The 27,947-nt window shown below is 42.5% G+C and overlaps 2 protein-coding genes across 4 annotated transcripts in view; both read right to left on the reverse strand.

The window, feature by feature from the left end:
• Window positions 1-17,178, reverse strand: part of kctd5b (potassium channel tetramerization domain containing 5b) — a 37,084-nt gene extending 19,906 nt beyond the window's left edge. The window contains exon 1 of one of the 3 annotated variants that reach the window (XM_029709479.1): window positions 16,681-17,178. In XM_029709479.1, coding sequence (XP_029565339.1) covers window positions 16,681-16,902 — 222 coding nt within the window. In that variant the 5' untranslated portion in view covers window positions 16,903-17,178. The remainder of the gene's footprint in view (window positions 1-16,680) is intronic. The other 2 variants (XM_029709472.1, XM_029709487.1) reach the window with 2 other exon arrangements.
• Window positions 17,179-17,764: 586 nt separating this feature from the next.
• Window positions 17,765-27,893, reverse strand: pdpk1b (3-phosphoinositide dependent protein kinase 1b). Its single transcript, XM_029709437.1, has 14 exons — window positions 27,760-27,893; window positions 23,380-23,652; window positions 23,093-23,135; window positions 22,844-22,981; window positions 22,549-22,693; window positions 22,227-22,324; window positions 21,991-22,066; window positions 21,761-21,829; window positions 21,510-21,606; window positions 21,148-21,321; window positions 20,772-20,995; window positions 20,527-20,584; window positions 20,120-20,272; window positions 17,765-19,934 (listed from the first exon to the last, which is right to left on the reverse strand). The coding sequence occupies exons 1-14, from the start codon at window positions 27,781-27,783 to the stop codon at window positions 19,821-19,823; spliced, it is 1,686 nt and encodes a 561-aa protein (XP_029565297.1). The 5' UTR covers window positions 27,784-27,893; the 3' UTR covers window positions 17,765-19,820.
• Window positions 27,894-27,947: the final 54 nt, after the last annotated feature.

The raw sequence follows: 27,947 nt of genomic DNA on the forward strand, positions 1-27,947 counted from the left end.
ACCCCCTGGTTACACTAGTGACCAAACCCCCCGTGCATCCGGCAAAGGCGGAGGTGTTGCTAACATTTACGATAGCAAATTTCAATTTACAAAAAAAAAAACAATGACGTTTTCGTCTTTTGAGCTTCTAGTCATGAAATCTATGCAGCCTACTCAATCACTTTTTATAGCTACTGTTTACAGGCCTCCTGGGCCATATGCAGTGTTCCTTACTGAGTTCCCTGAATTCCTATCGGATCTTGTAGTCATAGCAGATAATATTCTAATTTTTGGTGACTTTAACATTCACATGGAAAAGTCCACAGACCCACTCCAAAAGGCTTTCGGAGCCATCATCGACTCAGTGGGTTTTGTCCAACATGTTTCTGGACCTACTCACTGCCACAGTCATACTCTGGACCTAGTTTTGTCCCATGGAATAAATGTTGTGGATCTTAATGTTTTTCCTCATAATCCTGGATTATCGGACCACCATTTTATTGCGTTTACAATTGCAACAAATAATCTGCTCAGACCCCAACCAAGGAAGATTAAAAGTCGTGCTATAAATTCTCAGACAACCCAAAGATTCCTTGATGCCCTTCCAGACTCCCTCTGCCTACCCAAGGACGTCAGAGGACAAGAATCAGTTAACCACCTAACCGAGGAACTCAATTCAACCTTGCGCAATACCCTAGATGCAGTTGCACCCCTAAAAATTAAAAACATCTGTCATAAGAAACTAGCTCCCTGGTATACAGAAAATACACGAGCTCTGAAGCAAGCTTCCAGAAAATTGGAACGGAAATGGCGCCACACTAAACTGGAAGTCTTCCGACTAGCTTGGAAAGACAGTACCGTGCAGTATCGAAGAGCCCTCACTGCTGCACGATCATCCTATTTTTCCAACTTAATTGAGGAAAATAAGAACAATCCGAAATTTCTTTTTGACACTGTCGCAAAGCTAACTAAAAAGCAGCATTCGCAAATGGAGGATGGCTTTCACTTCAGCAGTAATAAATTTATGAACTTTTTTGAGGAAAAGATCATGATCATTAGAAAGCAAATTACGGACTCCTCTTTAAATCTGGGTATTCCTCCAGGGCTTCATTGTCCAGAGTCTGCACAACTCTGCCAGGACCTTGGCTCAAGGGAGATACTAAAGTGTTTTAGTACTATATCTCTTGACACAATGATGAAAATAATCATGGCCTCCAAACCCTCAAGCTGCATACTGGACCCTATTCCAACTAAACTACTGAAAGAGCTGCTTCCTGTGCTTGGCCCTCCTATGTTGAACATAATAAACGGCTCTCTATCCACCGGATGTGTACCAAGCTCACTAAAAGTGGCAGTAATAAAGCCTCTCTTGAAAAAGCCGAATCTTGACCCAGAAATTATAAAAAACTATCGGCCTATATCGAATCTTCCATTCCTCTCAAAAATTTTAGAAAAAGTTGTTGCGCAGCAACTCACTGCCTTCCTGAAGACAAACAATGTATACGAAACGCTTCAGTCTGGTTTTAGACCCCATCATAGCACTGAGACTGCACTTGTGAAGGTGGTAAATGACCTTTTAATGACGTCAGACCGAGGCTCTGCATCTGTCCTCATGCTCCTAGATCTTAGTGCCGCTTTTGATACCATCGATCACCACATTCTTTTGGAGAGATTGGAAACCCAAATTGGTCTACATGGACAAGTTCTGGCCTGGTTTAGATCTTATCTGTCGGAAAGATATCAGTTTGTCTCTGTGAATGGTTCGTCCTCTGACAAATCAATTGTAAATTTCGGTGTTCCTCAAGGTTCCGTTCTAGGACCACTATTGTTTTCACTATATATTTTACCTCTTGGGGATGTCATTCGAAAACATAATGTTAAATTTCACTGCTATGCGGACGACACACAGCTGTACATTTCAATGAAACATGGTGAAGCCCCAAAATTGCTCTCGCTAGAAGCCTGTGTTTCAGACATAAGGAAGTGGATGGCTGCAAATTTTCTACTTTTAAACTCGGACAAAACAGAGATGCTTGTCCTAGGTCCCAAGAAACAAAGAGATCTTCTGTTGAATCTGACAATTAATCTGGATGGTTGTACAGTCGTCTCAAATAAAACTGTGAAGGACCTCGGCGTTACTCTGGACCCTGATCTCTCTTTTGAAGAACATATCAAGACTGCTTCAAGGACAGCTTTTTTCCATCTACGTAACATTGCAAAAATCAGAAACTTTCTGTCCAAAAATGACGCAGAAAAATTAATCCATGCTTTTGTTACTTCTAGGCTCGACTACTGCAATGCTCTACTTTCCGGCTACCCGGATAAAGCACTAAACAAACTTCAGTTAGTGCTAAATACGGCTGCTAGAATCCTGACTAGAACCAAAAAATTTGATCATATTACTCCAGTGCTAGCTTCCCTACACTGGCTTCCTGTTAAGGCAAGGGCTGATTTCAAGGTTTTACTGCTAACCTACAAAGCATTACATGGGCTTGCTCCTACCTATCTTTCCGATTTGGTCCTGCCGTACATACCTACACGTACGCTACGGTCACAAGACGCAGGCCTCCTAATTGTCCCTAGAATTTCTAAGCAAACGGCTGGAGGTAGGGCTTTCTCCTATAGAGCTCCATTTTTATGGAATGGTCTGCCTACCCATGTGAGAGACGCAGACTCAGTCTCAACCTTTAAGTCTTTACTGAAGACTTATCTCTTCAGTAGGTCCTATGATTAAGTATAGTCTGGCCCAGGAGTGTGAAGGTGAACGGAAAGGCTGGAGCAACGAACCGCCCTTGCTGTCTCTGCCTTGTCGGTTCCCCTCTTCCCACTGGGATTCTCTGCCTCTAACCCTTTTACAGGGGCTGAGTCACTGACTTACTGGTGTTCTTTCATGCCGTCCATGGGAGGGGTGCGTCACTTGAGTAGGTTGAGCCACTGACGTGGTCTTCCTGTCTGGGTTGGCGCCCCCCCCTTGGGTTGTGCCGTGGCGGACATCTTTGTGGGCTATACTCGGCCTTGTCTTCGGACGGTATGTTGGTGGTTGTAGATATCCCTCTAGTGGTGTGGGGGCTGTGCTTTGGCAAAGTGGGTGGGGTTATATCCGGCCTGTTTGGCCCTGTCCGGGGGTATCATCGGATGGGGCCACAGTGTCTTCTGATCCCTCCTGTCTCAGCCTCCAGTATTTATGCTGCAGTAGTTTATGTGTCGGGGGGCTAGGGTCAGTCTGTTACATCTGGAGTATTCTCTTGTCTTATCCGGTGTCCTGTGTGAATGTAAATATGCTCTCTCTAATTCTCTTTCTTTCTTTCTTTCTCTCGGAGGACCTGAGCCCTAGGACTACCTGGCATGATGACTCCTTGCTGTCCCCAGTCCACCTGGCCATGCTGCTGCTCCAGTTTCAACTGTTCTGCCTGCGGCTACGGAACCCTGACCTGTTCACCGGACGTGCTTGTTGCACCCTCGACAATTACTATGATTATTATTATTTGACCATGCTGGTCATTTACGAACATTTTAACATCTTGACTATGTTCTGTTATAATATCCACCCGGCACAGCCAGAAGAGGACTGGCCACCCCTCATAGCCTGGTTCCTCTCTAGGTTTCTTCCTAGGTTTTTGGCCTTTCTCAGGAGTTTTTCCTAGGGAGTTTTTCCCAGCCACCGTGCTTCTTTCACATGCATTGCTTGCTGTTTGGGGTTTTAGGCTGGGTTTCTGTACAGCACTTTGAGATTTCAGCTGATGTACGAAGGGCTATATAAATAAATTTGATTTGATTTGATTTGATTTATTGAAGGTAGCTATTAGTCAAAGCTGCTGGCAGACAGGGATATGTAGTGCATTAGCCTGAGAGCCCAATCTGCACTTAGGCAGGGGATTGGGCTGGGTCGCTCCATTTATGATCAGCTGTTCACGTTTGGGAAAACCACCCAAAAACACACCGATTTAGGGTATTGAGAGATTAGGAGATTTGCATGAGCAAATGAAAATATGAAAGGAACTGAGAACCGTAAATCCAAGGGAATGTGTGGTAATGGAGATTAACGGTGCTAGCAGATGAGCGCAGCGGAATGTGATGGAGCAACGCTCCCGCAAGTTAAGAAGCCGGATGTGGAGGTCCCGGGATCGTCTGAGACCAGCCACCCGGACGGCTGATGAAACTGGGTTTGCACAACGGAATAATTTCTGCACAAACTGTCAGAAACCATCTCAGGGAAGCTTATTGCATGCTCATCCCCACCAGGGCCTTGACCTGACTGCATGGTTACATGTGGTCTGCAGTTTTGAGGTTGATTGGACGTACTGCCAAATTCTCTGAAACAACGTTTATGCGAAATTAACATTCAATTCTCTGGCAACAGCTGTGGTGGACATTCCTGCAGTCAGCATGCGAAATACACTCTCCCTCAAAACGTGATACAGCTGTGGCATTGTGTCGTGTGACCACGATACACATTTTAGAGTTGCCTTTTATTGCCCCCAGCACAAGGTGCATCTGTGTAATGATCATGCCGTTTAATCAGATTTTTGATGCGCTACACCTGTCAGGTGAATGGAATATCTTGGCAAAGGGAAAATGCTCACTAACAGGGACGGAAACAAATAATTAGAGAAATACGCTTTTTGTGGGTATGGAACATTTCCGGGATATTTTATTTCAGCTCATGAAACCAACACTTCACATGTTGCGTTTATATTTTTGTTCAGTGTACATTGTGCCAGTGAATTGAAATTGAGCAAATGTTAGTTTAATTAGGCCTAAATGTGCAATAAAAGAGTATTGTGCCTATAGTGTATTTAATGAAACCCTGGCTGTTAATTTCCTAGGCAATAGATCGCAAAGCGACTGAGCTAAACTTTTTGGAAAGGGCAAGTTCACTTCCTCATCCAGTCTCAAACGCAAATACTGTTCAGCAGCCAAAAATCACTTTATTAGGACGAAAGTCTACCATGTAGCGCTAAAATAATGATTATGTCAATTCCACAATTTAAATATTATGGGGGCACATAGGCTGTTTGGCAGCCAAGCACGAGTTATTAGTGTAGCCTATTATCTATCATCTACACATGACCTTGAAACATCTTCACGCACAATTACAAAAAACCTCCACTCCAAGCTTGTGTCATAAGTGCCAATTGAATGAAAAAAAAAGGTAGCAGTTTGGAGAATTCATGGATTGTTTTAAATGCTCAAAAGTACGGTACAATGCGCACAGTTTCCCATTACAAAATATATTGTTAAAAATATGTGGTTCAGTTACTTACTAGCAGCGGCAGCTCCGCCTCAGTGGGCGCAAAGGCCGTGCATATCGTGCGAGAATTGCCAGCTATTTGCTATGAGGGGGGGCTGCCCATAGCAAACAGCACAAAGTAAATGGACCGTCCTGGTGCACTCAAATGTGCGTTCAGTCAGAACTTCTGGAGCTCGGCTCTAGTCTCCTCCCAAAGAGTCTCCCGCACCAGACTGCTTACTTCCGCCAGTGACCGTAGGTTGAAGATGGGAACCTAGAGCAGATCTAGTCACGTTTATCAGATGGAGTTAAAGCAAATTGTAATTAACTAGGAGCCTTGGGACCTGAAACCAGACAAACAACAAGAGTCGAAGGACTAACTAGCTAGAACCTTCTCATCGCGGATCTAGTAGGACAAAAAAGCTTGGGCAATTTTAATGCTTCACCTTGATGTGGTTTGTCAGGTTCTACTGTAGGTGACAGGGCAACGTGTGCGGACTATAACAGCATAAAACCAGGTGTATCTCAAAGCATGATCAAATTAATTAGCCAGCTACAGTAATTGTGCGAAATAGAGAATTTGTTACGCAGCTAGCTAGCTCCCATGCCAATGTCAAGTCTTTCTAAACTCATGACCAACCCGGAAATATGAAGTTTTCAGAATGAACGTTAACTGGTTAGCGCATCATGCTTTGTAACATTAAGTTTAGCTAGCTATCCCCAGTTAGATAACGTTTTCACTTGCATCTGCGTGCTTGTGGCGTTCTCCCTAATGCACTCGTTCGTTCGTGAGCTGGCTGCTCGTTCTACATAGTATAATCTATCCTGTTCAAAACAGTGGCAGCATGTGCAGCAGTGTTCATTCGGGTTTTGACATACCAAAGTTTAATAGGTGTATTTATGTTGTTCAAATGCACATATCACTTTACATTTCTTCAAAATTAACTACCGGTGGTTAGCAAAGCTAGCATTCATTTGTCATGCTGCTTTGTTGACAACCACCATCTCGCGTACCGGGTATTCAGCGGCCGCCGCTGTACTAATTCCGTCCGAACAGGCTATAGCCTACAAAACACGGTAAAGAACAGGCTTATCTGCATAGAGTGCATCATCCCATGGGATCTGTCGAAGCTGCGCCCTGCAGAAATATTCCAGTTCCTACACGTCACCTATTTTCAAACTAAATAGGCCTTTATAAGCAAATGGGCAGCATCATGCTCATGCCAGTCCGCTCTAGAAAGCAACATTTGTCTTCCAAGTAGGACTGCAATAATGAGGTGGTTTGAATGTGTTTTGGGAGTCAAGCTAAAAAAAAAAAAAACTCTGGAGTTGTTCCCCCCTGGGCGGAGGGGGGAAGTGAAATGCAAACTGCTCCTGACAGATGGACGAACAGAGTAGGGATGGGCATTGGGCAAGGTTATTCGAATATCCGAACAGATGTTAGTATTCGAATACTTGAGAGTATTCATTTGACAAACATTTTAGGCCCATTTCAATGAAAAGGCGTTGTCTGAAATTAAATGATCTGTGACATTGCTACATACAAGGATAGACCATGACATTACAAAATGTTAGTAAAACAAGTTAGTGTGCCCCATAAACAATAAACAAGTACCGGTAGCCTACACACTTTCCCGTGTGTAGCTTGTTATTGTTGATCAATCAAAGCAGCACTACTGTCAAGAGACTCCATGTATGCAAATTGTAATTACAATTACATAATTAAGTAGACTACAATGATTAACCAACAGGTATGCGGTTTAATATGAGTTGTATACAAGGACGCGAGGAGCGCAGCAAAAGCCTCAATTAGCCTTGATAGCTGGCTAACTAACTTAACTGGCTAGTGTACCTAGCTTGCTAATTTAAAAATAGATTTAATGCAGTCAAGAAAGGCACTACCAGATGAGATGATAGGTAAATTATCACAGCAACAAGTTTGTCCAACTTGCGAGTTGGTTTGGCTACTTTCTGTGTCAGACACGCCCAAGTGTGCAACTGCAGCCCACAATTTGGAGTGTTCCTGCATCAACTCAACCGTGTTCCAGAGAAAACCGTGCCTGGGACACAGTCTACCGGTCGGCCCCGTTTCCAGCTAGCACAGAAGGCGGGAGGGACACTGTGTTAGCTTACTAGTTTGCAACACTGTGGTAGCTCGCTAGTTAGCACACTGTCGCCTACACCTCCTTTATACTGGAGTCATCCTTTGGAGTAGCTGGCTAAGCTAGCACACAGTGTCATTTGCTTCTGCCTGCCGAACACCTGCCCTCACCGTCGTTAACAGAATTGCGGGAAAACAATGCCCGACACGCGGGGGCGAAGGACACTCTACCGGTGTGTACTAGCTATAGCTAGCTACCGTTGTCGACCCTGCCTCTTCTTGTGGGGTTTATCAGCGGTTGGCATCCAACGTTATGGTGAATTAACACCATCTACTGTACTGGAGCGCCCCTGCCTATGTACTAAAGTCATAGCTTAAAGAGAGGATGCAGATGCTGGAATGCCCACACACAGGAACTCCAAATTGCGGGCTGCAGTTGCACCCTTCAACACCGGCCCCTGCTCCTCTTGCGCACCTCAACACCAGTCTGCTGAAACAGAATGCACCGCTTCTCTTTTAATGGTCACATAAACCTTTTTAGCAGATTTTATTGAGGGTGTAGCAAAATGCTTGTGTTCTTATCGCCAACAGTGCAGTAGTAGGTAACAATACACAAATCTAAAGTAAAATAATGGAATATATAACTTAGGATGAGAAATGTCAAGAGTGGCATTGACTGAAATACAGTAGAATAGAATACAGTATATACATGAGATGAGTAAAGCAGTATGTAAACATTTAAGTGCAACACTAGTCACTTTAAAAAAGGGACCAATGATTCCATGTCTATGTATATAGGGCAGCAGCCTCTAAGGTGCAAGGTGGAGTAACCAGGTGGTTGCCAGCTAGTGATGGCCATTTAAACAGTCTGCTGGCCTTGACATAGAAGCTGTTTTTCAGTCTCTCTGTCCCAGCTTTGATGCACCTGTACTGACCTCGCCTTCTGGATGATAGAGGGGTGAACAGGCCGTGGCTTGGGTGGTTGTTGTCCTTGATCTTTTTGGCCTTCCTGTGACATCGGGTGCTGTAGGTGTCCTGGAGGGCAGATAATCACCGGGGGCAAACTCTTTGGGCAGACCGCACCACCCTCTGGTTGCTGTACCAGGCGGTGATACAGCCCAACAGGATGCTCTCAATTGTGCATCTGTAAAAGTTGAGGGTCATTGGGGCCAAGCCAAATTTCTTCAGTCTCCTGAGGTTGAAGAGGCGCAACACCACACACCATAAATTGTCAGTGATGTGTACGCTGAGGAACTTGAAGCTTTTCACCTTCTCCACTGCGGTCCTGTCAATGTGGATAGGGGTATGCGAGCAAGTCCCCATTGAAGAAAAAATCGTTTTTTTAAAACATGCATTTCGACGATCCAGATATGCAAACAAAATGAACGATATAATAGTGTAATAATTTCAAAATGCCCAACCCTAACACAGAGGCCCCTGATTCTCACGCAATACAAGCATACAGCCCATTCAGGGAGGGGAGTGACGTCATCCCTTGGCTCCCCACCACACTTGGAAAGACTAGAACATGAACTAAGCCAATGAGAGAGACATCCATACAAGCTGCTCCTTCCAGACCAGACACACAGCCAGAGGGTGAAGGGGACGAAGGATGGTAGTCAGTGTGTGTGTGTGTGTGTGTGTGTGTGTGTGTGTGTTTAAAAACAGAGCTAAAGTGGGGGAAAGGAGAGAGATATGTTGGATATTAAGGCATTTTCATTTGCAGGGCAGGTTACTAGGCCTATTAGAAAACAGTGACAAAGACAGCAGCAACATAATATTTATTTTGCCATCGTCTATCTGGCTTTTATTTCAGCTGTCAGTCAACTTTCCCTTGCACTGTGACAAGAAGAAATCTAAATTGCATGACAATCTTATTTGTAGCTAGGCTTACCTCTTCTAGCATTCTTCTCATTTTAGAAATGTCACAGCAGAACAATATGTCTAAATTAACTCACGTTAACCTTGAAAAAACAAGTGCATGTATTTCATTATTATCATTGTGTGTGAGCAGCATCACACTAACTGGTGCTGCCCATACACAACTGCTTCTTCCTCTATGCCCAGCGGATGAATAGGAAATTCATCACACGTGGCTAGAATGTCATTCATGCAAGCATTCAAACCAGTTAGCCAACGCACATTTGGGCACTGGTTCATTCCACGCCATACAGTAGTCTGAATCCCTTATGCCGCATTTCCATTGAGGATTTACCCCAGAGTTTTAGCCAAAACGCTCAGACTTCTGTTTCCATCTACACAGGCTGGCACCCGTCTCTCACTGGGCCACGGCTCTGTTGGACCAGCTCTGACTTGGAGCCAACTCAAGGCCCAGGGTACTTTTCAGCTTGCATTGACATAATAGCCAACTGGACTGGGTCGCACACGTTACACGGAATGTGGAACTCCTGTTCATTCAGTGCGCTGTTGACATCTGACACCGGAAATCCACGTAGCACATTGGGGGCGAAACAAAGGAGCCCCATTCATTTTCAATGAAGGGAAGCTAAGTGGGAAGGGGACCATTGGGCGATAATAGCATGGCTAAGGGAGCATGAACAGGGAGGGACCAAAGTTGGAGAAAGCTGAACATTATGTAAATATTCTGCGACGTCGCGTTGCTATTGACCAATCAAAGCTCACTATAGTTTCCAGCCCCTACTGGATTGTCTGTTGATATCTAGCACCAACGAGGGTGAAACAAGCTTGGCTATCCAAATGTACTTGTTACACGGATCTCGGCCATGACTACCAACATTTTCAAATGATTCTACATGTAAAATTGGTTTGCACTCAGTTCGCAAGTACTCTCGGCAAGCAAACGCCCTTGTTGTGTTCAAGCCCTAAAACGACAGTCTTGAATGATGGAGGTTGTTGATTCTGCTTGCCACAAGTATTTAGTGTCACAAGCCTGATGGAAACAAAAACACTAGTGGTGATGGGCATTCCGAGTCTTTTCGGTGAGCCGGCTCATTTGACTCCAGCCAGTAAACAAGTATGCTTATTTGGCTCTTTGTTCAAAATGCTTAAAGGGCAATTCCAGCATTATGGATGTGACATTTGCACACAAAATGAGAAACAAAATGTCTCCCAGAATTGACTTATCAAGCATAAATGAAAATGTTAATGTGTATATTTGTAGAACCCTATAGGGGAAGTGTAGACAACATTATAAAAATGTAAATAATTAAACAACTTGCATTATGGAAGATATGGACAGGCATTTTTGGGAGAATGACTGACTTTGGCTAATGTGTCAATCTCAAAGTCTTAAGGTAAAATATTAATAGCCACTTTGAAAATAAGGCTTGGCTACACAAAAAAAAGTAATTCATACACTTGAGGAAAATGTACAGTCGTGGCCAGAAGTATTGGAAGATATGTCGGTAAGACTGGAGTCCAATTCATTAAACCAGTCAGAGAGGAGAACGAGGGATCATGTACCTACCGTATTGAGCACTTAAAAGTTTGGGATGGGCCCCCTGGCCTATTCTGTGCTCACTTTGACAATGACAGAAGCTCAAAGTTAAGTAAACACAATCATTTGTGTATCTATCTATCTATCTATATATATATATATATATATATAATCTATTTTTTTTTTTTGAGAATGACACAAATATTAATTTCCAAAGTTTGCTGCTTCAGTGTCTTTAGATATTTTTGTCAGATGTTACTATGGAATACTGAAGTATAATTACAAGCATTTCATAAGTGTCAAAGGCTTTTATTGACAATTACATGAAGTTGAGGCAGAGTCAATATTTGTAGTGTTGAACCTTCTTTTTCCAAGACCTCTGCAATTTGCCCTGGCATGTTGTCAATTAACTTCTGGGTTACATCCTGACTGATGGCAGAGGTCATAATCAATGCTTGGAGTCTCAGAATTTGTGGGTTTTTGTTTGTCCACCCGCCTCTTGAGGATTGACCACAAGTTGTCAATGGGATTAAGGTCTGGGGAGTTTCCTGGCCATGGACCCAAAATAATTGATGTTTTGTTCCCCGAGCCACTTAGTTACCACTTTTGCCTTATGACAAGGTGCTCCATCATGCTGGAAAAGGCATTGTTCGTCACCAAACTGCTCCTGGATGGTTGGGAGAAGTTGCTCTCGGATGTGTTGGTACCATTCTTTATTCATGGCTGTGTTCTTAGGCAAAATTGTGAGTGAGCCCACTCCCTTGGCTGAGAAGCAACCCCACACATGAATGGTCTCAGGATGCTTTACTGTTGGCATGACACAGGACTGATGGTAGCACTCACCTTGTCTTCACCGGACAAGCTTTTTTCCGGATGCCCCAAACAATCGGAAAGGGGATTCATCAGAGAAAATGACTTTACCCCAGTCCTCAGCAGTCCAATCCCTGTACCTTTTGCAGAATATCAGTCTGTCCCTGATGTTTTTCCTGGAGAGAAGTGGCTTCTTTGCTGCCCTTCTTGACACCAGGCCATCCTCAAAGTCTTCACCTCACTGTGTGTGCAGATGCACTCACACCTGCCTGCTGCCATTCCTGAGCAAGCTCTGTACTGGTGGTACCCCGATCCCGCAGCTGAATCAACTTTAGGAGATGGTCCTAGCGCTTGCTGGACTTTCTTGGGTGCCCTGAAGCCTTCTTCACAGCAATTGAACCGCTCTCCTTGAAGTTCTTGATGATTTGATAAACGGTTGATTTAGGTGCAATCTTATTGGCAGCAATATCCTTGCCTGTGAAGCACTTTTTGTGCAAAGCAATAACGGCACGTGTTTCCTTGCAGGTAACCATGGTTGACAGAGGAAGAACAACGATTCCAAGCACCACCCTCCTTTTGAAGCTTCCAGTCTGTTATTCGAACTCAATCAGCATGACAGAGTGATCTCCAGCCTTGTCCTCGTCAACACTCACTTGTGTTAATGAGAGAATCACTGACATGATGTTAGCTGGTCCTTTTGTGGCAGGCTGAAACACAGTGGAAATGTTTTTGGGGGGATTCCGTTCATTTGCATGGCAAAGAGGGACTTTGCAATGAATTGCATTTCATCTGATCACTCTTCATAACATTCTGGAGTATATGCAAAATGTCATCATACAAACTGAAGCAGCAGACTTTGAAAATGAATATTTGTGTCATTCTCAAAACTTTTGGCCACGACTGTACCATTATGTGACTGTGCAAAATGTGTGTTTATATAAGATATATTCACCAAACGTCATCATAATACTTTTGTTGTCATCTGAAAATGCACTGTACCTCAAAGAACCAAGAATTCACCAGTATATTGTATAGTTATTGCATAGGCTATCAAAGTGTACTTGAGTTCCATGAATGCCCAAATGTGCTAAAACAAATGCATTTAAAATTCTTTGTTTGAAAATCTCTCATTTTCATTGCGAATTAGAGTGCTTCATACATCAATCGGAAATATTTGCACTCATAATAACACTAGAGGAAAATGTTATGTGACAGGGTCCCAAAAGACAGTTAGCAAATGACACTGCACTCCATTTCAAATGTACAACGTTTTAGTAATTTCATTCAAGATCATTAATGACAGATGTGTTAAAATATTAAATGTTATCAATCACCTACTGAGTAACAGAATACACGGTTTAAAAAAAGTGTATTATTAAGATGAGGCTTTGTCTTGATCTAACACCCTTTAATCTGCCAGCACAGGCTCTATGAAACTGTACCCCCTCTCCCTATATTGTCCACAAATTGACACAGGGACTGAACAGCTTGACCTGCAGCCACCCAAGTCTGGTCGTCCTTGGCTGGCAAGATGTACACAAATCGTTTCTCCTCAAGAACTGCATTTCAACAGCATCTGAGTCAGTCTTTATCTGTTACCAGTCCCACAAACTGCCTGTATATACACACACGTTGAATATACCAAACATTAGGAACATCTTCCTAATTAAGTTGCACTCCCCCTCTATAAAAGGCGTCGAAAGCATTCCACAGGGATGCTGGCCCATGTTGTTCTTGATACAGACGGGAAACCGTTGAGCACCCAGCAGCGTTGCAGTTCTTAACACAAACCGGTGCACCTGGCACCTACTACCATACCCCATTCAAAGACACATTTTTTGTCTTGCCCATTCACCCTCAATTGCACACATACACAATTCCTGTATCAATGCTTAAATATTCTTTAACCTGTTTCCTCCCATTCATCTACACAGATTTTAAAGGCGATTTAACAAATTACATCAATAAGGGATAATGGCTTTCATTGAGAGACATCCTGGTCAGTGTGTCAAGGAAAGAGCAAGTGATCTTAATTTTTTGTAAACTCAGTGAATACCTCTAACCCTAGATTCTGGGATTGATACACTGATTTCATTCCCTTGTTTGAGCTAGCTGGACTCATTCCTTATCTATACTGTATCTTGACATATGTCATTTTGTTGACGTCAATCCTATTTAGTGTTTATCTTAATTTTCGTTAGGTGAAATAGTAAAGACTTAATTGAAATATAACCTACCACTGGTGCAGGGTTTGCACTTTCACAGACATTTCTTGTCAGATCGTAAATCACCTCAGGCTTGACAGCTGCAGTTCACAAGCACGTGCAGGACAGACTACACAGATACATTGTCACTGACGGGTACCCGTCCTTACTCAAGGAAGTAAACAAACTCAGCATGACCGGTGAAATTGTATGGATTTTTAAGAACTTAATTATGCAATGCTCCAGTTAGCAGAAAAACATGATTGCAGTTCATATGATAACGTGAGTAGACCCAAAATAGATCACACTATGAAAATGGCCAGCTAGCGTGTTTGCAAATAAGCACACTTCGGCAAGCAATAGAAGGGGCATGACCATTTGATCATGATCGCGTTATACAGTGTTGCAGACTGTAACGGTCACATCCGTTACGCTTAGAACGAATAAGTTACTGACAAACAGAAAGGAAACCAATTATACATCACCTACGCACTTGATTAAAGTTAGCTTTGCACAGAAAGTTTGCATACAATCATACTCGAAACGCGTCCACAATAACAACATTTCCTCCAAAACGTTACGATTGTAACACTGCCTGTCCAAATCAGCGTTCTTTCTATACTAGCACTCAGACACATTTTAAAAAAAAATATATTGTTTCATTAACCTTCCGACTTGGTCAGAACACAGGGGGACAAATGAGTTCCAAAACAAATTCTGTGAGCCATTGCCAAAAGCAATGAAATCTGGTTGACTGAAAACACATATTTTGAGACTGTATCCTACTTTATAGTAACAATAACATTCAATTTGGCAAATAAAGGACAAATGTAGTCTTTAAATACACACATCCAAGGTAAATATGAAAGTAGTTTAATTAGGAAATAAGCTATTTTGTTTTTTCATGCTCAGGTTGAACTTACAATTTAAAAAAAAAATCGAGCTAGAACCATAAAAACATTGCAAATCTCCAATGTAAAGCACAATGTAAAGCACAAAAAGGTAGGCCACCATTATGTCAGACCGTGAAATGCGCGGTCAAACACATTTTTACCTAGTCAAATTCTTAACAGTTAAAAAAGTTTAACACACTCCCCACTATTTGTTTCTGCAGTGAGGATTCACCCCATTTAGATAATAATTTTGAACTTCTCTGCAGAAAAACATTTTTTGAACTCAAAAAGCAGTAGTAGCTGTATGCAAATCCCAGCTGAACGGCTCTTTCACAGAAGCGATTGGGTTCCCGACGTTCACCAAAAAGAGCCGTTCGACCCATCACTTAAAGTTGTTATTAACATAATACACTGGCAGCAATTCATGTTAAAGTCTCAATGGAAAATACCAGTGTCCTTAAACAATACAAAAATACATACAATTAATTATGGCACTGAAAATACATATTTCAAGAAGGTAATATGGTATATTGTTAAGACGTATGGAGGCACTCAATGCCAACCTAATACGCACGCATTGTAACAAGTAGTCAGTAAAGACAGCACTGGAGGGGACGACTGGCGAGCCATTTCAGGAAGCTAAGATGAAAATGTATGATCATTAAATGTCCTTGAGCTAATTCTAGCTTGTTAGTCTACGTTGTATCAACCAACTCTTTACAATGTTTGTAGCTACCTTGGTAACTAGAGAACCAGTTCTGCTCTCCTGCTAGCTAGCTAACAGGCTACCAGTACCAACTAGATACTTGTGTGTATGTGGACACCCCTTCCCTTCGAATTAGTGGATTCGGCTGTTTGCTGACAGGTGTATAAAATCGAGCACAGATGCATGCAATCTCCATTGACAAACATTGACAGTAGAATGGCCTTACGGAAGAGCTTAGTGCCTACCAATGTAGCACGTTATAGGATGCCACCTTCCCAACAAGTCTGCCCAGGCCAACTCTAAGTTCTGTTATTTTCAAGTGGAAACATCTAGGAGCAACAACGGCTGAGTCGTGAAGTGGTAAAGCACATAAGCTCACAGAACGGGACCCCCGAGTGCTGAAGGGTATAAAAATCTGGAAGCAATGTCAGCACAAGAACTGTTTGTTGGGAGCTTCATGAAATGGTTTTCCATGGCCGAGCAGCTGCACACAAGCCTAAGATTACCATGCGTAATGCCAAGCGTCAGCTGGAGTGGTGGAATCACGCTTCATCATCTGGCAGTCCGACGGACAAATCTGGGTTTGGCGAATACCAGGACGCTACCTGCCCCAATGCATAGTGCCAACTGTAAAGTTTGGTGGTGGAGTAATTATCTGGGGCTGTTTTTCAGTTCGGGCTAGGCCTCTTAGTTCCAGTAAAGGGAAAGCTTAATGCTACAGCATACAATGACATTCTAGACAATTCCGTGATTCCAACTTAGTGACAATAGCTTGAGGAAGGCTCTTTCCTGTTTCAGCATGACAATGCCCCATGTACAAAGCAAGGTCCATACAGAAATGGTTTGTAGAGATCAGTGTGGAAGAACTTGACTGGCCTGCGCACACTGCCCTGACCTCAACTCCATCAAACACCTTCGGGATGAATTGGAACACCGACTGAGAGCCAGGGATAATCGCCCAACATCAGTAACCGAACTCCCTAATACTATTGTGGCTGAATGGAAGCAAGTCCCCGCAGCAATGTACCAACATGCTGTTATAGCGGGATGGACCATAACTCTATATTAATACGCATGATTTTGTAATGGAGATGTTCGACGAGCAGGTGTCCACATACGTTTGGTCTTGTAGTGTACATCGTTTGACGGCTGTCGGAATCTGGAATTAACGTTAGTAAACTAGCTAGCTAGTAGTCGTTTGCAATCGGTCATAAAATATCCCTTTCACTACATACCATTACATTTGCCGACAACCTAGTTAGGCGAACCCACAGACATTGAATTATTCACCATTGACACAAGAAACCCGGAGAAGGTTAGCTAACTCGGCTAACATTACCTTATCAGAGTCGAGTTCGGGGTCAGCCTGGCTCAGTCGGTACAGAAATGATTTCGGATCTCGGCAAAGCGTCTGTCGTGTTGTTAGGAAATACGTTCCCCCCACGTTCAAGCGAACCCATTTGGATACCCCGTTACTGGTTGACTGGGTTTTTTCCCCGGTAGAATGAGTCAAACACCTCCGATAAACGGAACCACAAGTATCGGAGCTGTTTTCTGCCATCCCCTCTTCTACGCCCTCTGGTATGACTGGGTGAGGCTGTTGACAGGAAGCTTTTCCTCTCCAGTAGGCTCCACGCCATGCACTGGGCTGCGTTCAGTACGAAAAAAAACGTAATGGAACGTAAACGGTGCTGTTCTGAACGACCAGTTAAAAAATAGAGGGGATGAGTTGTAGATACAAAATGTACCGCTGCCCGTTAAATAAGTCACTCATTGCTTCCAGACACACCATCCAAATGGCGCAAACGCACCTCTTAGTCCCGGAGTGTCAAACTCACCACCGCGAGCCGAAGCGTTTTTCATTTCAATCAAAACCTAGACTACCAGGTGAGGGGATTTCCTTACTAATTAGTGACCTTAATTCATTAAAGTACAAGGGTGGAGCGAAAACCTGCAGACAGTCAGTCCTCTGTGGAATGAGTTTGACACTTAGTCTGTTCAAGACATGAGCAGCTATAAAAAGAACAGGTTCAAGAACGTGGGACCGTGTCGTTCAGTTCGAGCAGTTACGAAACGTAGCATACGCTTAATCAAACTGAACGCACCCCAGGCGATACCACTCCTTTTCCTCCATCTACTAGAGGCCTACCACGCCACTTAATAGCATAATATGCAGTGAGCAGAATGATTTCAAACGTATCTCTGAAATACTTAACATTCCTATCAATGTACACAACATATTGAAATCAGGATACAGTAGACCTACTTATATTTCGACAGCTATGTTGGAATGTTAACACTTTCTTGCAAGTCTTTATATTGTATCAATTTAACACTACGCAGAAAACTGATGGACAGATACATTTGTAATGTTTCACCAGTCATGTATTAAGTCAGGTTGTAACAGAAGACACGAGGCATGGTTTTATTGTATGCCTAAATCCCTACATGCTTTAATTACTGGACTACCAAGCATTACGTGGAAAATTCATCATTCAACTACTGACCTAGCGCACAAATAATGAACAGATTCATTAAATTATCAGAAATATATGATTAAATTACTGCGCAAATAGAAAATGTATATGATATAGTAAGAAAAGAAAGCTGTAAAATATTATAGTTTACAATAATTATTCACATTCAAAGGCTTTACATCTCAATACATACACAACATGGCCCCTGAACATGACTTCAATCCAAATATGATTCATATATTAGAATTTAAATAACACAGAATGAACTAGAGGCTAAACAATAGCCATCAAATAACCTTATACAAGAATAAAAATACAAAAACTGTATCCTAATATCATTGCATTTCTTGCTTCAGAGTTCAATAATACATTGTCTGTACATCACAGTTCTAGTCGGTTACAAACCAGGTAGAGTATTACATACAATGTAACCGACTGTCGCCCAACTTGATAAAAAAAAAAAGTCTAGCAAGAGAGCAAACACTTTCTATAGTGTTTCCTTACTTTAGAGAGATAGATACAGCAATTTCATCTCTTATTTGGATCAGATACCATTTAGCTGACATCAAAGCACGTTCAGCCCAAACCAGAGGCCCGCGGCTACTATTCACTCGCTCCAGTCACAAAGGCAAATCAATCGCTTGATACATGGGCCATAATTGGGCCATGTATCACATTGTAGAAAAACCATAGGAACACTCCCAATGAACCTTGATAACCCAAACAAGGCAAAGCTGCCAACTTGCCCTGGGACTACAGCTTTACTGTGATTGCTTCCAAGAAATGATAGTATAGTATTATGGATGTAATGCTCTGTTGATGCTTTCCTTATCACCAAAGCTGTTCAACATGGTCAGCATTAGATTTAGTTTTAAACAGGACATACTTAAGATGAACCGACAATCCCGCCCCCAAAAAACTAAAAGTATTCAAACCACAAAGAAATAGCCAGTGAATGGTAAAGAACAGCCAAATAATTCAATAATATTAGCCATGGTTGCCAATGCAGTCAAAATACCCACCTTAACTTTAATAAAACTACATCGCCAGTGCCCTGGGAGAGAAGCAGACAAGGCTGAGCTACAAAACTGGCCGTGCAGGAAAGCTAAGCGGGTCTTATGATAAGAGAGTACAAGCTAGTGGCATGTTCACCTACCCCGTATTGGCAATGTAATGGGTCTACTATTAGGGACTGTCCCCTCAGTCTCAGGAGAACCAATGCTGAAGCACAGAGCTATTCATAGCTACGCCTCACTTTGGGGACCGGCGATCCACTCCGAAACATTAACCTACAGACTCAAACTGAACTGCAATCATTAAGTACCAAGAGCCTTGAAAACCAATTAAAATATTATACTCTTGTGGACAATGGGGGTCAGACTAAAAATATAGTTTATTTGGTTAGTGCCTGGTTGCAGTGCGATACTGAACCAGGCAATAGTCTGCTCTAAGTATGGAGAATGTGTGTGTGTGAAGTTCAGGTCTGATCACAGAGGCATACAATGTTGGATTAAGAACTGGGTTGAGTGTCATACTGTGTTGGGATAGGCTCTGGTATACAAGTGATGCTGGACTGTGTTTTGTGGTTGAACAAGTAAACCAGTCCTTGCACTCAGGTGGTCCGAATGGTACCTTATGCCAGTGGAATTATACAGACAAGCCTGTCCTCTCCCTTTACATTGCAGAATATACAAGATGCCGATGTGCATGGAAGCAGTCACATCAACACATGGAAAAATGCATTTAGAAGCCTCACAGAGAGCACAAAGAACAAGCAAAGCAAACCTTAAATCCCATGGTCTTTTTTTTCCTATTGGTTCTGCTTATTTCAGAGAAGGAAAATAAACAAGGTCTAGATGCCATAGATGCTAGCGTCTCTAAAATAGTTGTTTTTTTTGTGTTTTTTTTACATTGCTGTGAAGGGCACTCAGGAGGGTGTCACTCTGCTCCGTGATTGGCCTCAGAGCTAGGAGGAAGGAGTGGCGCAGGAGGAACTGCTCTCCTATAGGCCAAGATTTTGGTGCTTGTGATAGATCTTTCTCCACACTTCCTGGATCTTCTTACACCACTTGTCTGCATTTCCGCTGGGGTCCATCAGATAGTATGTTCGATTGGGCTGTAAATAAATGCCAACAAAGATCAAATAAAAAAAAACATTCAAAGCTGAGAAAGTCAATATAGTCAGAAGAGACCAGAGTTTGTGATCAGGTCAGTTTGAAGCTACAAACTGTTGCTTTTTGCCAATATAATTTTTTCTACAGTCAGTGTCGTCAATAAGTGTTAATTGCAGTTAACATTTACCGTGTGGACAAAGAACGTCTTAAAGTTCTTGGCCTCTGGACGCAGCTCGGGGGACCAGGGGATCTCCCCCTTCAGGACCTTGTTGACAGGGTCCACGTAGTACAGGTGTGGCCCTTCAGTGAGGAGCAGCTGTCTCCGTCGAGCAAACAGGCCCTGCAATGGAATCATGGCATGAGATCACCACCAGAGGGGGCTAGTTCTAAGAGTGTGGCATTATACACCAGAGGTGGTATTCCCCTTTGCTGCTGACCTAGAATCAGCTTTCTCCAGCTCTAACAAGTGAAACTACACACAAACACTGCTCCTCATTGTCAACAACTAAACATTTGGTAAGTTAACTGATAGTCTTATGAACTTACTTACTATGAAAACTCTGAGATGTGATGTAAAGTTTGGCTTCCACTCACCTTCCGTTTATCCACTGGGCCCATTTTCAGGATCAAATTATTCTCAACAAACTGGTGCCTGTGTAAGCCAGTAATAGTAAGGGTTATGAGCAAGTACTTCCAAGCAAAGCTAAGCAATGTAAACAAAAAGTTCTTACAACACACTTCAAACTATCAATGTACATTCCAACATCAAATGTTCATGGTCAAACCGATTTTTTATTTTTTTTTATTGCTAGGAGAGAGTTCCTCAGAGTGGGGCTCACCAGGGGTTTCCACTGGTCTGTTTGTCCAGCAGCAGCTGCTTCTCCTCCTCGGAGAACAGCAGGTCCAGCTCAAACGAGTTGTTGTCCAGGTCGTGGATGTACTGCTCAATGTTGCTGCTGGACCTCTGCGGCGCTGGGGGAATGGTCTCAGGCGTGGAGAGCGAGTGGGACGAGCTGGACTGGGCCACCTGCATGCTGCTGAACTGGCTCAGGAGGTCGTCATACTGGGGAAATACAGGAGATGGGGGCAGAAGGTGGTTAGTTGGATTATTGCATGGCACAAAGATATAGATCCAATGAATTAACAGGATTCTTGAAAAATCACCACAAGCCAATATGACATGGTTGCCAAGTTCAATGGGTGGAAGTGTCTCACGTTTCCATAGCAGTCCTCGTCATCCTCAGACATGGCTGGCAGGTAGGGGGTGAGCTTGGGTGGCGTCTGCACATGGAGGTCTCCCCAGGAGATGGTCTCGAAGAACGGGTGTCCCCTCAGGGGGTCGTACCCTCCCATCTCCTCGCAACCGATTCTCTTGGAGGGGTCCAGCGACTGAGAGAAACAGAATTGCATGAATATACAAACACACACACACTGACCCATAGCCTTAAAATCTTACTACAATTAATGAATCCAGTCTGTGGATGATCGAGAGATGCACCATAACATGTTGTACAACCTATACTACAGTGCTCGTATTACAGATTTACTTTGAGTATATTGATGAAAACAAGACCTACCAAAAGCTGTTCAACAAGATCTTTCGCTTTGGGGAAGAACTTCTCTGGGAATTCATACTCCAGCTTGATTATCTTCTGGAATATTAGGTACTCGTTTCTGGTCAGAAGTAAGCACAGAAGGACAGTTTGTGAAGTAGAAGTAAGAGCAGCTCCATAAAACATAATATCCAGATTAGTTAATCACAAGTTTAGTACTAGCCTAAAACAAAAAAAGGTGAGAGGGCCGCAAGCAGACATCGTGCTCTACTTACCCAGCTCTGAAGGGTGGTAGCCCAGCCACCAGCTGATAGACTATGCATCCCAAGGCCCAGAGGTCAGAGCTGAAACACACAACCAGTTGATATCAATATGATATCCTATCGGAGAAGGACAGACATTCACTAACTGCATGGAAAAACAATGCATTGGCACAACACTACAAAGGAGAAGAAGAAAACCAAGTGAGTTGTGAAGAGACACTCCATGTTCGAATCCCAGTTACCTCTTGCAGGCAGATTTTTCTGTCAGCAGCTCTGGAGACACATACTGCGCAGTTCCTACAAAGGAGTTCGCTCTTGCTGCAAAACAATAAGGGGGTATGAATCAGACAACACACCTGATGTGACTGGTCAAAACTGTAAAGAGAACAAATTTGGGCATTAAACTAAAAACATAAAATAAGGGAATGTTCAGGGAGGAATAAATCGCAATTATTGCTAACTGTTGATAAACATCTACCTTGTTTGCTATCGGAAGATAATTGCTTTGCTGTTCCAAAGTCTGTTATTTGGATGTGCATGTCTTCGCTCAGTAAAATATTCTCAGGTTTAAGGTCTCTGAAAGACAAAATAAACAAATGTGAGGGAACCTAGTCAATCTACATTTTCAATAACAGAATATGGCATAGCAAGAAGGGCTCATTTGTGTAAACAGTGGCAGCAAGTTTACAAGTCGAGTCATTCATACAAATATTGTAAATTTCATGTTAAAATGTATTATATAAATTGAACTAGAATATCCTGTAACATATGACAGGCTTACCGGTTCAGACATTTCCTACCTGTGAATAATCCCCTTCTCATGCAAATATTCTAGTGCGCAAACAATTTCCGCCGAGTAGAATCTAGTACAGGTCTCATCAAAAGAACCGATTTTGCGAATATATTTCAAAAGCTCTCCATTCTTAGCATAGCTAAGGCCAAAATCTGATAGCAAGTTGTTAAGGAAAACTACAAGTCAAAGGAACACAAACAAGAGAAAATATTTGAATCATACAGAGACTAGATAAGTTGATAAACAAGTGAGTGATGCAGCCAGGCTCCGAGTCATCGTGGTCTCGTCTGATTAAAGGATACACAACTTTTCATCATCTTGAAATGTAAAGTAGAGTTTGACAAAGAATGGGTGATCTAGGTTTGACATCACATCCCTTTCTCTTTTCACGTACTGTGCCTTGTTCTCCTTCATAATATGCCGCTTCTCCAAAATTTTTACTGGAAGAGAGAAAAGTTAGGAGTGAAGTTGAGGGTAAATAGCACAAAAGAAAACACGATAAACAGAAACTTTGCACGGAGTTCGACGTGAATGCCTACATTTCAACTTACTTGCATATTCTTTTGCCGTTGCCTGTTCTCTTGCAAGGACAACCTAGAGGGAAAAAATACAATGTTTGAAGAAAATCTATTTCTACAACTAAAGCAGTAGATCACTTCATCACCATAGTAAATGAGGTGCCAGGCTAATTTAAAATCTATTGAAACTACTCAGCCATTCTTTACAATAAACATTAATTGAAGTTGAGTCACTGGAGTATATGACCACAAAAATGCTTGCGTGTAACAACATCTATCTGAGACTAATTCGTAAGTAAAATGGAATGCAGGCTACATACGGTTGAGAACGAGCCCTCTCCTAGTATCTTGCCGAATTTGAAGTCCTCTGGCCTCTTTTTGCGCGGCTGAGGGGCCTGCCGAAGCTCGGAGCCCTGGCTGGTAGGCTTGCCCGGAGCCCGGGACTCGGAGGTGGGACCATCCATGCTAGGACAGTGGCTGCTACTTGCGCCTGGGATACCAAGTGGCGAGCAGGAGTCGGGCTGATTTCTTACCATTGATGGATGTGGGCAGGAACAGATGACAACGCTGGATTGAATGGGCACAACATCATACTGTAAGGGAGAGGAGAAAGGGGCGACATTAGGTGACTTACCCACAACATAGCCATGATGGTCTGTCTAGACTTGGGGCCATCTAAATTATCAAGTTTTTTTGCTCAATCATTCTCAGTTATGTGAATGATTGAGGACAACAACCAACCGAGCCACTGCCTGTTCACCCGCTATCATCCCGAAGGCGAGGTCAGTACAGGTGCATCAAAGCTGTGACCGAGAGACTGAAAAACAGCTTCTATCGCAAGGCCATCAGACTGTTAAATAGCCATCACCAACACATTAGAGGCTGCTGCCCTATATACATAGACTTGAAATCACTGGCCACTTCAATAATGGAACACCGGTCACTGTAATGTTTACATATTTTGCATTACTCATCTCATATGTATATATTGTATCTTAGTCTATGCAGATCTGACATTGCTCATCCAAATATTTATATATTCTTAATTCCATTCCTTTACTTAGATGTGTGTATTGTGAAATTGTTAGATATTACTGCACTGTTGGGAGCTAGAAACAAGCATTTCGCTACACCAGCAATAACATCTGCTAAACACGTGCATGTGACCAATCAAATTTGATGTTTAATGTCTAGTCTCAAACACACCAATAGCGTTTTCCTGCCGAGAGTACTTGTGAAGACAGTGCAACCCGATTTTATATGTATAAATGCGTGAAAATGTCTGCAGTCAGACGTCAACAGCGCAGTGAACAGTCGGTAGATGAATGGGAAATCCACATTCGGTGCGATGTGTGTAGTGTAAAGGGTTATGTGGATAGGGCTAAATTGAAATGTTTCTAACAGAAGAAATATTGAAAGCAGATGCATAACCATGATAGCAATTAAAAGGGAACAGTTTAGAGATTATGGAAAAATGTGACTAATAGTGAGTACACAACCATTCACCTGATAAGACTCAATCCAAACATTACACTTGATTTTATGTGCATTTTACATGACTGTACTTTTTGCCACATTTGTTGATAACGAAATCTTAAAATACACAGGATACATTCAGTAACATGATAAGAATAATGCCCTCATAGCTGTGCCATTGAGGAACTAGAGCGTGCACACTTGTTTTGTTTGGAACACAGCCCTGTATCCCCTACATCACACAATTAATGTTGTTTACGCAATCCAAAAACGGTCCATTAGAAATCGCAATCTGGGTAAGGTGGGCATCATTTGAAAGCTAGTTCTACTGCCAACATTAGAAAATAGGATCTTACATCGTTAGGCTGTCACAAGGCAATTCATAGAGGCAGATTGTAATTGTGGTGCACATAGAATGGAGTCACGAGGGCATTCAGATGCGTAGTTCAAGGCAAATTTTCTTCACAATACAACAAACAGGCTCATTCTGTACAGAATGACCCAAGGTATAAAGCCATGTCATCTTTTAACAGTACATCAAACGTAGTGACCATAAACATTGACACTGTATATTACATGAATTTTATGATATAGAAATGTGAAATGCACATTTGGACTTAAGGGTGTTTGGCTTGCTTGTATGACAACGGTACTTATTATCCTCAACCTCTCATCATTCCAAAGACATCAACTCCTCTTAATTAACAACATTTCCCTCACTCAGACAAAAAACTACTGCAACCGTTTCCAATAAACGGGAGGGATGGAGACAACTTCTTAAGGTGTGCAGTGCTCAAGTTCAGAATGGCTGTCAGTCAAAACCCATACAGCGCTGTGAAGCGCTGATCCTGAGCTCTGAAGTCCTGTATAGCATATCTTACTGTACAGCCAATTTAGGCACAAATCAGCCATTTACAAACTGTATATGGGTACGAGTGTAAAGGGCTATGCCATGTTCAGTCACAGTTCTTTAAGAGTGTAGGTGTGAACAAAAACAGCCTAAACTCTGTTCTCTGGAGGGTCTGAGGGCCCCATGAGGAGGCAACCTAGACATGTGCAGGACATGTGCAGGAAAGCACACTGTACCAAACTGTCAACATGTGCATGAGGGAATCTAATAAAGACATGTTAATTTAATCCCCACTGTCAGGGGACAGTATTTCCTTTGCACATTTGAGTCAGGATTAGTGTCGTTTCTATACATTTTGTCATGTCTGGGAGACAGGTTGGCTAGGTGTTAGAAAATAAGGATAGCAGGCAGGGCTCCAAGCCCAAGTAGGAGCACAGGTGAAGAGCATTATGTTCTATTTACAACCTTGGGCTCGTTCCACTCCAGACATGCTTAGTTGAGGATGAGGCAAAACTTCAAGGCAACAAAAAAACGATAATATAATGTGGACATTCTTGAATCATCTAGCTATTTAGGTCATCGTGATCAGTAAGTAACCTCATACCTTATGCTCACTATGGGGCAATTTAATCACAAGGGGTGGAGATTTATCTAGTTGACAAGACAATGTGAAGTAGATAAACTCCTGACCCAACCCTTTCCCTGGAAGAAAAATCCCACTTACGTCCTCCAGTGAGAGACGTCAAATGGTTGACACCAAATGCTTATACGATTAAATTCATGACAATATATCTTTTTTTAATTGACTGGTGCTCAAAAAAACAATGATATCATGTGGTGCATTTTCTTAGGCAAATAGCTAACTAGCATCCCGCCTACCATCCTGTCATTAACTAGCTAATGCTAACAAGCAAATTAGCATTGGCTAACAGCTTGCGAATGTGAGCGAGGACGCCCAACGGTTGTTTCATTTAGTAAGCAAGCATCACGAATGATCAGGAAGCCAGTTCCTCTTTAAAGTGGCAAACATACAAGCACTATCTAAAGACATATCACCGGCCAAATAAAAAGCTTTAGATTCTATAAATATCGACTTCCTAAATTGTAAACTGAGTTAACTAGCGAACGTTAGCTTGCTACCCAGTTAAGGCTGAGAAATGAGAAGCTAGCTAGCTTTTTCAGCTAGTTAGGCAGTTTAGCTAAAGGGAGACATTTATTATTATTATTAGTCGAACACGGACAAGTGAAATCTCGAGCGAGCTGCTACTGTAGCTCGTCAACCGCGACACACAACAAGGTGTGGCCAGACTGGTTCCTTATCCATCGGCGAACTACCTAACGTTACATCGTATTGATTCTGTTATTTAGCTAGGATGCGTCTTTACATAGGTCTCAGTCTGCTAACGTAACCAACTAGTTTGTTAGCATCATCGGCTAATTCTAGAGCGAAAGCTTCAAGTGTTCAACAACAAGTTAGCTTCCTACCTAATTAACTAGTCAGCAATCCCTTTGCTTTGCTTGGTATCAACGGTTAGCGAACGTTACTGTGTTGGATAGTCAACCGCCAGTTAAACGCCAAGTTGGCTGGCTGGCTAACAACCTGGAATTCAACTCACTTACGTTAGCTAAAAGTAACGCGAGCTAGCATGCTGGCAGGATAACTTCATTGACAAACTAGCTAATTTATCCAACAGAATAGCCAAAAGTATCTACATACAGTCGTTAACGTTACCACATTTCAAACAATGTAAAACTACCCAGCTATAACGTTAAGGTAATGTTCCTATTTGCTAACCAAACCAACATTTTTACGCTAGTAATCAAGCTAGTCAAACTAGCTCGGTGAACTTGAAGTGAAAAAAGGTTTGAAAACGTAACGTTAGCTAGTTACCTCAAAGGGATGGACCGCGTCTTGTACCGTTAGTTACTATTTATCCTACAACAATTTGTCAAATCGATCAGATTTAATCTAGCTAGCTAGAAGTATTTCATTAAACTGCCATTTTCGTCCTCATGCTAGGCTAGCCAATGCAGCCCATTGGCACTGGAATCCGTGAAAATTGATTGGCTAAACTAGATAGAATAAGGACGAAAAAAAGCAGTTAAAGCGACAATTTCCATCCCTAGATTGGGGCACGTTTTCAAACCATTTCACTAGAAGTTCACCAAGGTGCAAATATATTGGCATATGGTCGTTTCGACAATTCCTTGTAACTGGTCGAAATGTTTTGGTTAGCTAGTCAGAGGTCCTCGTACTGCTGCGCTGTTTTAAATGAGGGCCTAACACATCGAAAATGTTGTCAAACTGCCGCCAAACAATACATCTTGAGCAACGGCTTCGAATTGAAATTCGGATGAAAGAGCCAATACTCACAATTTGACTTGTAGCTCTTGCCATGGAAGTTTTCCGCGAGTATTTATTTGGGAAAAAAATATTACAGAACCTCCATTAATGGCTGCCTCTGCACCTTCATTTTTCCAGCTGTGACGTCGTTCCACAACAATGTTACCGCAAAGACAGAAGATGATAGGCCTACTTCCCTGTATCCGCCCCCTTCGCAT

Source organism: Salmo trutta, chromosome 2, assembly GCF_901001165.1.
Source record: "Salmo trutta chromosome 2, fSalTru1.1, whole genome shotgun sequence".
NCBI lineage: Eukaryota > Metazoa > Chordata > Actinopteri > Salmoniformes > Salmonidae > Salmo > Salmo trutta.

Excerpts from the sequence above, each read along its gene's own strand:
- pdpk1b (XM_029709437.1), bottom strand. The coding sequence starts at position 27,783 with ATGGCAAGAGCTACAAGTCAAATT. Across the intron at positions 21,830-21,990 it reads GAAAAATCTGCCTGCAAGAG|CTCTGACCTCTGGGCCTTGG; the intron begins GTAACTGGGATT and ends TGTGTGTTTCAG. Across the intron at positions 20,273-20,526 it reads GCCCAGTGGATAAACGGAAG|GGCCTGTTTGCTCGACGGAG; the intron begins GTGAGTGGAAGC and ends ATTCCATTGCAG.